Source organism: Bos indicus, chromosome 16 (genome assembly GCF_029378745.1).
Source record: "Bos indicus isolate NIAB-ARS_2022 breed Sahiwal x Tharparkar chromosome 16, NIAB-ARS_B.indTharparkar_mat_pri_1.0, whole genome shotgun sequence".
Taxonomy (NCBI): domain Eukaryota; kingdom Metazoa; phylum Chordata; class Mammalia; order Artiodactyla; family Bovidae; genus Bos; species Bos indicus.
In genome coordinates this window covers 24359552-24371860 of record NC_091775.1, presented here as the reverse complement: position 1 = coordinate 24371860, position 12309 = coordinate 24359552, and the positions used below count along the sequence as shown (strand labels likewise).

Genomic DNA, 12309 nt, shown 5'->3' with positions numbered 1-12309 from the left:
ACTGAAGTGGTTTGCCATTCCCTTCTCCAGTGGACCGCATTCTGTGAGACCTCTCCCCTATGACCCGTCCGTCTTGGGTGGCCCCACACGGCATGGCCTAGTTTCACTGAGTTAGACAAGGCTGCAGTCCATGCATGTATACATTCATCCAATGTATACATTGGATGAATAAAGGGAAACAATAAAATAATGTGAAAGTATACAGTATTTTGTTCCAGAGAATTGTTATTTTGTAAAGTAAGTCTTCTCTAGGGGGTAAATCTTTTTTTTCTAGAGTAAAATTTACATTTTTTCGTTTGGCTTTGGTTTGGGGAACGACTGATCAGCTGAACTGTGTAGACAGGCTCCTAATTTAAATTCAAAACAATTATAGAGGATCATTCACTCAAAAAAGGAAAATGTGTTAAAGTTTTATTTGTTAGGAAGTTTCTAGCCCCTAAAAGTGGGCTCTCTCTTAAGCCTTAATCCACTCAGAGCAAAGTCATTATGTGGATTCACAAGGATTGAACATCCACAAGGCTTAAACTTGCATATGCTCCTTAAGCTCCTTTGTAAAAACCCTGGGCTCCTGGGGAGTGGTTCTTTAGTCCCAGGACCAGCAGCTCAGCATCACGGGAGAACTTGGTGAAAGTGAAGGGAGAAGTCACTCAGGCATGTCCGACTCTTTGTGCTCCCATGGATTGTAGCCCGCCAGGTTCCTCTGTCCATGGAATTCTCCAGGCAAGAATACTGGAGTGGGTAGCCAGTTCCCTTCTCCAGGGGATCTTCCCAACCCAGGGATAGAACCCACGTCTCCCACATTGCAGGTGGATTCTTTATCATCTTAGAACTTGATAGGATTACAAATTCTCGGGCCACATCCCTGGACCTACTGAGATCAGAAACTCAGGTGGCAGAGCCCAGCAGTATGTGCTTTGACAAGTCCTTCAGTAATTCTGATGCTCAAGGTAGAGCAGCCAGAGCCAGGGCCTTCCCACCAAAGCACACCATGTGCCATGAATGAGTCCAGGATGTGCCAAGGAGCCCACTGTGTTTACCCCCGTGTGCCATGCAAGTGTGATTTTCCATGTGTGCTGTTATGTGAGAGAAGTTAGGAGCACCGAGCTGGACAGCTGTCCTCCTGTTTCCCTATTAAACTCTTTCCCAGCTCAGAGCCACTTGGGCAGTAGCTTCATCCTTAGGTTTATGCCTTCTCATTGGAATAGGTTTTTGAAGTATATCAGGAATATTACCTTCTCTTTAAAGTGGTTTGCATCTGTCTTTGTGTTTCGGATATTTTTGATTTATAGTAGGTAAAGCCATGACATCAGTCTGTTTATTCAATTGGAGATGTGCATGTGTCATTTTTCACTGCTTTTTTGTTTTCTAGGGAGTCCCGATTAGACTTGAAGTTGGGCCACGTGATATGAAGAACTGTCAGTTTGTAGCTGTCAGACGAGACACTGGAGAAAAGCTGACAATTGCTGAAAATGAGGCTGAGACGAAGCTGCATGCTATTTTGGAAGACATTCACATTAACCTCTTCACCCGGTCAGTTCCTTAGAGTTGCTTGTGCCTCCCGTCTTCTCATTGTGCTCAGCCTTTGAGATCTCTACCAAGGAATCCGTGATTGCCCCCATGGGAAGTCATCTTTCCCTCCGAACTCCCATGGTTCTTAATTGGCCTTTCTCTTTGGTTTTTTGACTCATATTGTGGTTATTTTCTATATGCTTTCTGCTCCCTGTTGGGTTTGGAGTGATGGACTGTCTGTCCCTTTGACTGATTTGGGTTCATTTTAGGTCCAAGCTTTTATGATACATCAGATTTGAGGTGCGGAAGCACTGATTCTCAGTTGTTGGGTACACATTAGCAGCACCTGGGGAGCTTTTCAAACTACCTGTGCCTGGGACCCTCCCCGAGAGGTGTTAATTTAATTGGCCTAGGGGGCCTGGCGGAGAAGGCAATGGCACCCCACTCCAGTACTCTCCCTAGAAAACAAAAAAGCAGTGAAAAACTGGAGCCTGGTAGGCTGCAATTCATGGGGTCGCTAAGAGTCGGACACGACTGAGCAACTTCACTTTCACGTTTCACTTTCCTCCATTGGAGAAGGAAATGGCAACCCACTCCAGTATTCTTGCCTGGAGAATCCCAGGGATGAGGGAGCCTGGTGGGTTGCTGTCTGTGGGGTTGCACAGAGTTGGACACAACTGAAGTGACTTAGGAGCAGCAGCAGAGGGCCTGGCACCTTGAGTAGTAATCGCCCTCTGGTGGTGATAATATGTCACCAAGGCTAAGAACCTCCTGAAGGGGTTGGGTGATGGAAAGGCTTGAGGCTGCCCTGACCTCTGGAGAGGGGACTTTTAGAATCACAGATCTCAAGGCAGAGGCACTAGAAGATGAGGGGCCTATGTGTGGCACCTTATTTTCTTTCCTGTCCACCTGAAGCAGAGAGGAAGACCTGTGGCCACTGGGGATAGAGGCTCAGTTTGGGGTGGGGGGCCTTGCCTGCACCTTCCTCGTTTACCCTGTAATACCTGTGTCCGATTCATGTTCATCTTCAGTAAATCTTGCACATAAGGAGTGAATCAGTTTTGTCCTTGGCTTTGGTGCGTTTATGTGATGGTAGGCAAGTGAACTTGCTTTTGTTGGCTGGCTTGCCTTAAAATGCAAATGATAATAACGTCTCTTGAGGTTGACTTTCATGGATTTATTTGGCCAACAAATGCATAATTCATATGAAGTTCATCTGAACTCAGAACAGGAGATACTGTCAGAGACACAAGATTAGAAAGCTGCCTGTCCTCGTTGCTGTCACCTGAACAGTGCTCTCAGCGCAATGATTCTTCTCCAGAGATTCTCTTCAGAGTCACCTGGGAGCTTTGGGAACAGAAAAATACTTGGACCTTATACCTGGAGACTCTTATTCATAGTTTATTAAGATAGATTCTGCTCATCTGTATTGTTAACATGCTCTGTGTGATCCAGATGTACATCCCTGGTTGGAAAAGACACTGCTTTAATGGCTAAAAAAACAGGACTTTTTTATTGACATTTTAAAAATTTTTAATTAGAGGCTAATTACTTTATAATATTGTGGTGGGTTTTACCATACATTCACATGAATCTGCCACGGGTATACATGTGTCCCCCATCCTGAACCCCCCTCCACCTCCCTCCTCATCCCATCCCTCAGAGTCATCCCAGTGCACCACCCCTGAGCACCCTGTCTCATGCATCAAACCTGGACTGGTGATCTGTTTCACATATAATAATATACATGTTTCAGTGCTATTCTCTCAAATCATCGCACCCTCACCTTCCCCCACAGAGTCCAAAAGTCTGTTCTTTACATCTGTGTATTGACATTTTAATTCAGTAAATTTATTAATGTAAGTTGCTTACATTAATAGTGTATTTTTTTTCCTTCCTTAAGGCTTCAGCCTTGGAAGTGGCATATTCCTTTCTGTATCTCATTGGCTGTAACTTAGTCACTTGGGCCCACCCACCTCACTGCAAAAAAGTCAGAAGAAAGGGAAACAGATTTGGTAGACAGTGAATAGTCATGGTCAGGGTTCCCACAGTCTAGCCCTGAGGTTCAGAAAAGAAACATATGCCTTCTCTTCATTGGTCCCCACCCGTGAGTGCTCCTCGTGTGATGTGTGACTGTGAGTGTGGAAGAGAATAATATTTATTTCATTTCTGGAAGCTGAGGTTCTTACAGAAGACTTACAGAGTATGTGAAAATAGCTTGAATAATATATATTTATGTGTTTTTCCTTTTTAAAACATTTTCATGCCTTTGTGTTTGATTCTCACAACAATTTGATATGGTGGTTAGATGAGTATTTTTCCAATTTTGTATAAGGGAAAACTAAGACCAGAGAAGTTTAAATAATAACCTAGACTCTGGTAGGTAATAAGTGGTAAAGCCAGGAGTTAGAATATTGATCAGTAGATATTTAATGACTATGACAAAAGTAATTGTTATCTGCATGTGCTTGGCAAATTTTTTAATGTTTCCAGTAATGCAGTGATGAGCTAACTAATAGCTAGTGATGAAGTTCACTGACTGTCACTGCTGGAGACAAAGTTGAGGTTCATGTTGAATTCGTCTCAATTCTAAGTTGTTATTCTTTCATTAAATTATGCCATTAAAAAAACTGTCGTATTAGTAAGAAAAAATATGTATTCACTTCTAATTCTGGGTAGCCTGTGGCTCAGTGGTAAAGAATCTGCCTGACAGTGCAGGAAACACAGGAGATGCGGGTTTGATCCCTGGGTCGGGAAGATCCCCTGGAGGAGGAAATGGCAACCCACTCCAGTATTCTTGCCTGGAAAATCCCATGGCCAGAGGAGCCTGGCAGGCTACCATCCATGGGGTTGCAGAGAGTGGGACACAACTGAACTAACATGTACTTTAGTTTATTAGTAAGAAAAAATATGTATTCTAATTACTTGATAGGGCTTCTGAAGACCTTAAGACTCATATGGTTGTGGCTAATACAATGGAGGACTTCCAGAAGGAGCTTGATTCTGGGAAGGTAAGAGAATTCTGAAAATCTTTTAATATAAACGTATTTCAGTGAGTGGTATTTTAAGACCATTAAATTTATGTATCATGTTAATCCCTTTTCCAAAGCCTGTCACATAAAAGGTTTATATATTATTCAGCCTTTGGTTTCCATTGACTTTGCTACAGCAGTAAAATATTCTGTTATTTTTGGATAACACTGTGAACTGATTTTATAACAGCTTTCTCTCATGTTCATTAGGCTCACTGAATGAGTTTCATTCTGTATGATCCCTAATATTTTCATTATTGAAAAATTTCATTTTGTTTTCTCAGCTTAAGTTCCTAAAGTAAACATTGTTTTAGTTTTAGAAATCTAATGGGCAGATTCCTAAAATAAGGAATGCTTGTTTCTGATCTCTCACTGTTTGTACTTACCCAGATCTTAATTGATTGATCTTTCTGAATAATGAGTGAAAAATATCACTCATTTCTAAGCCTGTTTTTGAGAACGAGTGGGTACTACTGGATTCCATAAAACTGCACGGGTTTTCCTAATGGCTCTTTAAGGTTTTATCAGTTTTGTGTGCTCTGTATATGCACATGTTCCCAGCCAAAACTTAATTTTCATAAAGAAGAGGTTTCAGTTTGTAAAATTATTAATTACTGGAATGAATCACTTATGAACTTTAGTATTCTGGTATACATGTTTACTTATACAGCCTGTTCTGTGTCCCCAGATTATAAATGAGAAAGCCACAGGCCAGAGTCTAAATGAATTACCCCAAGCCATACAACAGCAGGCCTAGTATTAGAATTAATACTAATTAGGGTCTCTCTTCTGATTCAGCTTAATGTACTTTTTCTCTGTATGTTTTTAAAAAATTCATCCTGAGTGTATAAGACAAGATTTTAGTTGGTTGTGATCATTGACCTCTTAATATGTCTGTCAGTTTACTAATCTGAAAAATAAGTACAAAATTGTATCAAAATCCCCTTCTGATCTATAATTCTATAGTATTTAGCCTTCTATTATTCTTGGTTTTTTGCCTTAGTAATCTTCCACCTTTCTGATTTCCATCGTTTGTCACTTGACTTCAAACATATTTCAGATTTCTATTTCTTCTAGCCTTTTTGCCTGAGAATGGACACTGTGTATATTTTTTCTTCCACTGTGATTTATTTACATTTTCATAATTTTTTTGTTCCATAAAGTATTGAATTTTATGATTTCCTTTATTATAGAAATATGGTAGTCATTCTTACAGTAAAGTCTATTAAAGACATTGCATAAGAGTTAATAAATCAATAGAGTAACTTATCAGTTAATCCATTGCTTTCAAAGAAATGAATCTCAGCAGATATTAGTGGAATCATATTCTAATATTAGATAAGCTGTTGGAGACATTTCAACATCTGTCCTGAACCAGAATACAGTATTTTGGTTGTATGTCCAAAGATCACAGAGAGACCAAAACAACTGTTGTTTCTTGTATTCAGTAGTCAGTTTCATCTCCCATCTCACCTCTTGTTGGTCAGCTTAGCTATGTTGACTGACTGTCAAGCAAGCTTTGAAGCTATGGTAAATAAAATTGGATTTACTGGGAGGGGAGAAGGAGGAAGGGATCTTTGGAACTTGAATGTAAGTGAGAGTTTGATTTTCTACCCTTCCTTGTTGGTATAAATGAAAAAAATTTTTTTTTATATATCTGATTTGTAGGACTTGATTTTAGTAAATTTTTCCAAGGAGGTGGTCTTCATTGAATGAAAAATAGATGTCATTTATATGTAACATATACTTGTTACCGTTGACATAAATATATCTTTAATTTGTTGATCATTATTTCTATTATTACATTACTATTTCTCATCAGTAACATTTCTGCTGAAGAGTTCAAGAAACTATATATTGCAAAAGATTTTGTCTTTTTAAAATATAGATGTAGAAAAAATGAAAGATAAAAAGGTAAAAACCTTTCTATGGCTGAATGAATCACCTAAAAATGTGTATTCTCCTTTCACATTAATGAATTATGTGCATAAATAATAAGAAATTTCAGATCTTTATCAAAAGCTTTGAGGCTAAAAAGAATTGAATCTTTTGGTTTTTGTTTCTCACAAAAGTATCATTTATGAGTCCAAATACATCTAATAACAACTTTGGTTGAATTTGTTTACATGCTTTACCATTTTAAATTAAAAAATTTTTTTTAGAAATACCTTTCCAAGTCTTAGTGATTTTTTTTCTTAGTGCAAAGAAATAAGACTACTGTAAAATTTGTTAATATTATAAAAAAATATAGCTTTGTGTTGTACATTAACAAAAATAAAATTTCTAAGAAACTAAATTTAAATTTATTGCAGTTTTTGTAATTGGGTTAGTATTTATATCATAGCATAATTAGAGACTGATTAAGGTTTTCCCCCTACTCTGTCTTCTAGAATAAATTTTAAATAATACTTTTAAGAATGTTCCGTTTTTTCATGCTTTTTGTTTGTATAAATGCTAATGATTTAGTAAGTTTCAATACAGGGAATTAACTTTGTTAGTTCAGCTCTTATGTCTGTAGGTTTGTTTTTTCTTCTGTTTTCATTGCAGAGTTTCTACATTTAGATTTTACATTAATTATTTATATATCCAATAATTAATTTTATATTGTTTGTATATAAAATTAAAATTATATACTTAATTATATGAACTTCCTTGGTGGCTCAGGCAGTAAAGAATCTGCCTGCAATGCAGAAGACCTGGTTTCCATCCCTGGGTCAGGAAGATCCCCTGGAGAAAATGGCTACCCACTCCAGTATTCTTGCCTGGAGAATCCCATAGACAGAGGAGCCTGGTGGGCTGCAATCCATGGGGTCACAAAGAGTTGCACAGGACTGAGCAACTCACACTTTGTTTCACTGAAAATCAGTTTACTATTTGTCTTCTCCATCCTCCTGATAACCTTGGAGCCAGGTAGAGCAGGCGGCAGTGCAGATTTGAAATGAGGATGCTTTGAAATTCACTTTTTGTTCCTTCTCTTCAGCACTATGTTGCAGCCAATTTATTTGGTCATTTAAGTGTATTACAAAGATGTCTTTGTTATGGGCCGATGTTACATAAAGTGTGGGTTTGGGATAGTGGAAAATATTGCTTTCCTATCTCGGGCATCTCTGAGCAAAGTTCTTAGCAGGTTTGCAAGGTGTCATGGCCTGAAAAGGGCTGGGAGGCCTGTCCTTTTTGCTTGCAGGTTTAATGCAAAACTCAAATGTTCCGTTTATAGAATGGAAGGAGTTGTAAATACTGAACATTTTTTTTCTTGTTAGATTGCTCAGATTCCATTCTGTGGGGAAATTGACTGTGAAGATTGGATCAAAAAGACCACTGCCAGGTAAGATAATAATGTTTAACAGATAAAACCTATGAGGTATTGCAATGAAAAAGAATAGAAATGCATGGTATAAACGAATGGATTTTTTATTTGTTTTTGATTCAGGGATCAAGATCTTGAGCCCGGTGCTCCTTCAATGGGAGCTAAAAGCCTGTGCATCCCCTTCAAACCACTCTGCGAGCTGCCGCCGGGAGCCAAGTGCGTGTGTGGAAAGAACCCTGCCAAGTACTACACCTTGTTCGGTCGTAGTTACTGAGGCATACAACAAAACCCCAGCTTCGACCCTCCTCACTTTTTAAAAAAAGAACTGATACTAATCTTCCCAGATAGAGACAGTTTTATGATTTTTTTAAAAATAGAAGTTCTAAAAGGAAGTCACATGAGACAAATACCTATTCTTATGCCTAAATCAACAGTGGAAAAAAAACTTTTCTGTAACCAGCCCCAGTAATAAATATCATGAACTAATACTGTTTCATGTATTCATTTGTTTCTGAAATACTTTAATTCTATGCCACAGTTATTCTAACCGTTCTGCTCCATGTAGCCCTCTTGTTTCAGGCCTTGCACCACCAATTTCCCATTTCTTCCGTGTTGGAGTGCTTCCTTTTCGTAACTCCTTGGAATATTAAAATTGCCTTTAAGCTTTCTGTTTAAAAAGTAAAATACAACCACAGATGTCCCAAAAGAGATTTCTCTTGAAATCTGTTGGAATTTCTTCCTGATTACTGTGGGGTCTTTAAAACACCACTCATGATTTACTAGAGTGGTAAGCCCTCCTCACCTCTACTTCCAACTTTGTGCTTTTACTCACTCACCCTGCTTCTGCGCCTGCCCACCCCCCTCCCCACCCCGCACACTTCTGTTCTCACAGAGGTCACACTGCCACTTCTGCCCAAGCTGACTTCTTAGTTCCTTGTCTTACCACATCTCACTGCTTTAACTCTGCTGCTAGAAAACGTTGCTCTTTTTTTTCCCCCCACTAAAATCACTCTCACAATTTGCCTTTTTGCTTTTGGCTCTTCTTTCTTTTCTTTTAAAAATGTATTTTATTATTCTTTGGTTGTGCTGGGTCTTCGTTGCTGCGCTCAGGCTTTCGTTGCAGTGAGCGGAGGCTGTTCTTTGTTGCATTGCTCAGGCTGCTTGTTGCAGGGGCTATTCTTGTTGTGCAGCCTGGGCTTTAGTAGTTGTGCGTGGCTCTACGGTGTGCAGGTTTCAGTAGTTGCATCACACAGGCTCAGTAGTAGTGTCTCATGGGCTGTAGAGCAACTGGCTCAGAAGTTGTGGTGCCCTGACTTAGTTGCCCTGCAGCATATGGGACATTCCCAAACCAGGGATAGAACCCATCCGTGTCCCCTGCATTGGCAGGCAGATTCCTATCCACTGTGCCACCAGGGAAGTCCGTGTTTTTCTTAGTCATGTGTCTTCCACTGGCTTCCTTTCCTTGGCCTGCTTGGTAAGACATCGGTGTGCTGTGTCCATACTTGGCCCTCTTATTCTTTTAAGAATTATTTTTTTTTAATGTAACATTTTTAGTCTTTACTGAACTTGTGGACCATTTTTAGTCTCTGCTGAACTTGTTAAAATATTGTTTCTGTTTTGTGTTTTGGTTTTTTGGCTGAGAGGCATGTGGGATCTTCGCTCCCCTACCAGGGATCTGTCCTGTATCCCCTGCTTTGGAAGGCGGAGTCTTAACCACTGGATTGCTAGGGAAGTCCCTGGTTACTCTCCTGTTCTTTAATCAGCCTCATCTCATCCTGTGGTTTCAAGTAGCATTAATAGGATGATGACTCCCAACGGTTTTCTCTCCCAGACTGAGCTTTAGCCCTCCATCCCAACTGCATGTTGGGTTTTCTTGAGTGTTGGATCAACATTTCAGGTCAACCTGTCTCAAAAACCTCATTTCACTCTACTCCCAGACCTGTTCCTCCTACATACAGTATTTCCTGCCTGAAAGATGAGCATTACGAAAATGGACTTAGTCACTTAAACTAGAACCCCGAGAGTCCTCCTGGTTGGCTTCTCCAGCACCTCATCAGCCACCCTTAGTTGGCTGTGAAACCTATTCCTGTTACCTCTGATGTCTCTTGGGTCCCTCCTTTCAGCATCAAGGTCACCTTTTCACCTGTTCCCTCTTACACTGATCACTCTGCTGCCTCCAGTTTTGTCTCCAGGCCAGACTATTGCACATTCCCACAGGTGTTTTTTTCCTTTTTCCTAAACTACAGTATGTTGAGACTTTTTTTTCCCCCTTAAAATCCTCTCGTAGCTCACCATTGCTAACAGGATAATAAAATGTAGTCTCTTTCCGTTCAGCCTACCTGTCTAGTCTCCTTTTTAATCAGTCTAGTAGAGTCCTTTGCAACCTAACCATTTGGGATTCCCTATAAACCACACGCTATTTCTCACTTCTGGCCCTTTGCCTGCAATGCCTTTCATTCCCCATTTCTTGTCTACTTGGTTTATCTCATTTCAGAGCCCTGCTCCATCTAATATGTTATCCCACTTGGTGGTGATAAATATAAAGGGAAAAGTTCCCAAAAAAGGACTTGAAATTTGAGCTGTGCTTTGAAGGGTGAGTAGAATTTTAATAAACAGAAGAGGAAGGACAATCTAGGCAGAAAGAAAAACATATGCAAAGCCTTTCAAAGTATCTGCTGTGCATGAGAACACAGCAAAACTCTCCTGAAGTGGTAAGAAATTATCATAGGAAAGCAGATTGCATAGAACATGCTTTCAGATGCCTAGCTTAATGAGATAGGTGTCTGAGCCATACTTGTGTACTCAGAATTATTGATGCATGGCAGTTCAGGATGCTTTATCTTGCTTTTCTACTCTTAGTAGCTGTGTAAACTTTCTATTCCTTCAGCTGAAGGAGAGAAGTCTAATATCTGTATCATAGTTACTCTACCTCATAAAGTACTCAGAACAACACTGAGCGCATAATAATAGCTAGTGTTAGTTACGACACTGATGCAAGGTCACTTGGAAGTTGCTCCTGGGATATATAGCTCTAGTTAACAGTAATTACCTTGGTGCCTAGGAGTTTGTTTTTTGTCTGCAAATTAATAAATGCTTTAAAGCAGCAGTCCTCGACCTTTTTGGCACCAGGGACCTGGTGGAAGACAATTCTTCCATGGACTGGGGAATGGGGGGTGGTTTCAGGATGATTCAAGAGCATTCTATTTATTGTGCACTTTTTGTTATTACATCAGCTCCACCTCAGTCATCAAGCATTAGATCTGGGAGGTTGGAGACCCTTGCTTTGAAGGACAAGGTGTTTTTTATGTTTTTGCCAGCCCCTGACAAAAGCCTGAAAAGTAGTTGAAAGACTAACCACATTTTGTTCTGTGGCTCCTGGCTGTTTTGGAGGCAGTGGCCATCTCTGACACACAGACAGACAGATCCCATGCTATTTGTCTGAGGCTTCAGATCCGCAAAACCAATCACAGAAGAGCTTGACCTTTGCTGTTTTAAAGAAATGCTCACTACTTAAAGGAACTCTCCAGAAAGCAGTTATGTTAGGAAAGGAATCCTTAACCCCAAATCTATGTGTGATAAACTGGCTGTTTTCTTAAATTGAGGTTCAGCTAAAATATCAAAACTCTTCCAAATATCTTAAGCACAGTGGTGCTTTTCAAGAAGGTATCAACCTGACTACAAACACTATCCTTTTAGAAACTATCACTATTTTCTACTTGCAGGCTGCAGTCACTAGCCGGATACATGACTGACAGGAAAGTGCTTGTGTGCCTGATATTCATGGTTTTCAAAAAGAAGATAAAGAGGTCAAGGTATATTTACTGCAGGCACCGCTCGCTGTGATTTCTGGTGTAGATCCCGTATTAGTAAACTCTAGTTCATCCATGATGGTGTGTTTAGAATAGTTCCTAATTATGTCAGTAAATCACATGAAGCCTTCATGAAAATTGGACAATAACGGCAACTCATTTGGCTGCTAGTGGCGAGGTCAGCAGCAGTGGAACATTCCATAAGGCAAGCAAAGAGGCATTATGATTTGAGAGTCTGGATATACCACCCTAATTATAGCTGGTTTTCGTTATAAATATTAGTCATCTGTTATATAACTATATAACTTTTCCTATTTTTTTGATGGTGATTTTTCACTGATACATGAGTGAGATAAATGTATAAAGCTGTGGATTTAACTGTAGAGTTCTTTTGTATTTAAGTTGCAGTCATTGTCTTTTAGTGTGCGGAAAGCAAAAACGTTTATTTATTTTTTATTGAAGGATAATTGCTTTACAGAATTTTGCTGTTTTCTGTCAAACCTCAACATGAGTCAGCCATAGCTATACATATATCCCCTCCCTTTTGAACCTCCCTCCCATCTCCCTCCCCATCCCACCCCTCTAGTTTGATAACAGAGCCCCTATTTGAGTTTCCTGAGCCATACAGCAAATTCCCGTTGGCTATCTATTT

At 39.7% G+C, this 12309-nt stretch overlaps 1 protein-coding gene across 2 annotated transcripts in view; it reads left to right on the top strand.

Moving 5' to 3' along the window:
• EPRS1 (glutamyl-prolyl-tRNA synthetase 1) overlaps window positions 1-8334 on the top strand; it is a 64653-nt gene extending 56319 nt beyond the window's left edge. For both annotated transcript variants that reach the window (XM_070767961.1, XM_070767960.1), the window contains 4 exons: window positions 1370-1530; window positions 4442-4520; window positions 7802-7866; window positions 7972-8334. In XM_070767961.1, the coding sequence (XP_070624062.1) occupies window positions 1370-1530; window positions 4442-4520; window positions 7802-7866; window positions 7972-8122 (456 nt within the window). In that variant the 3' untranslated portion in view covers window positions 8123-8334. The remainder of the gene's footprint in view (window positions 1-1369; window positions 1531-4441; window positions 4521-7801; window positions 7867-7971) is intronic.
• The last annotated feature ends 3975 nt before the right edge of the window (window positions 8335-12309 follow it).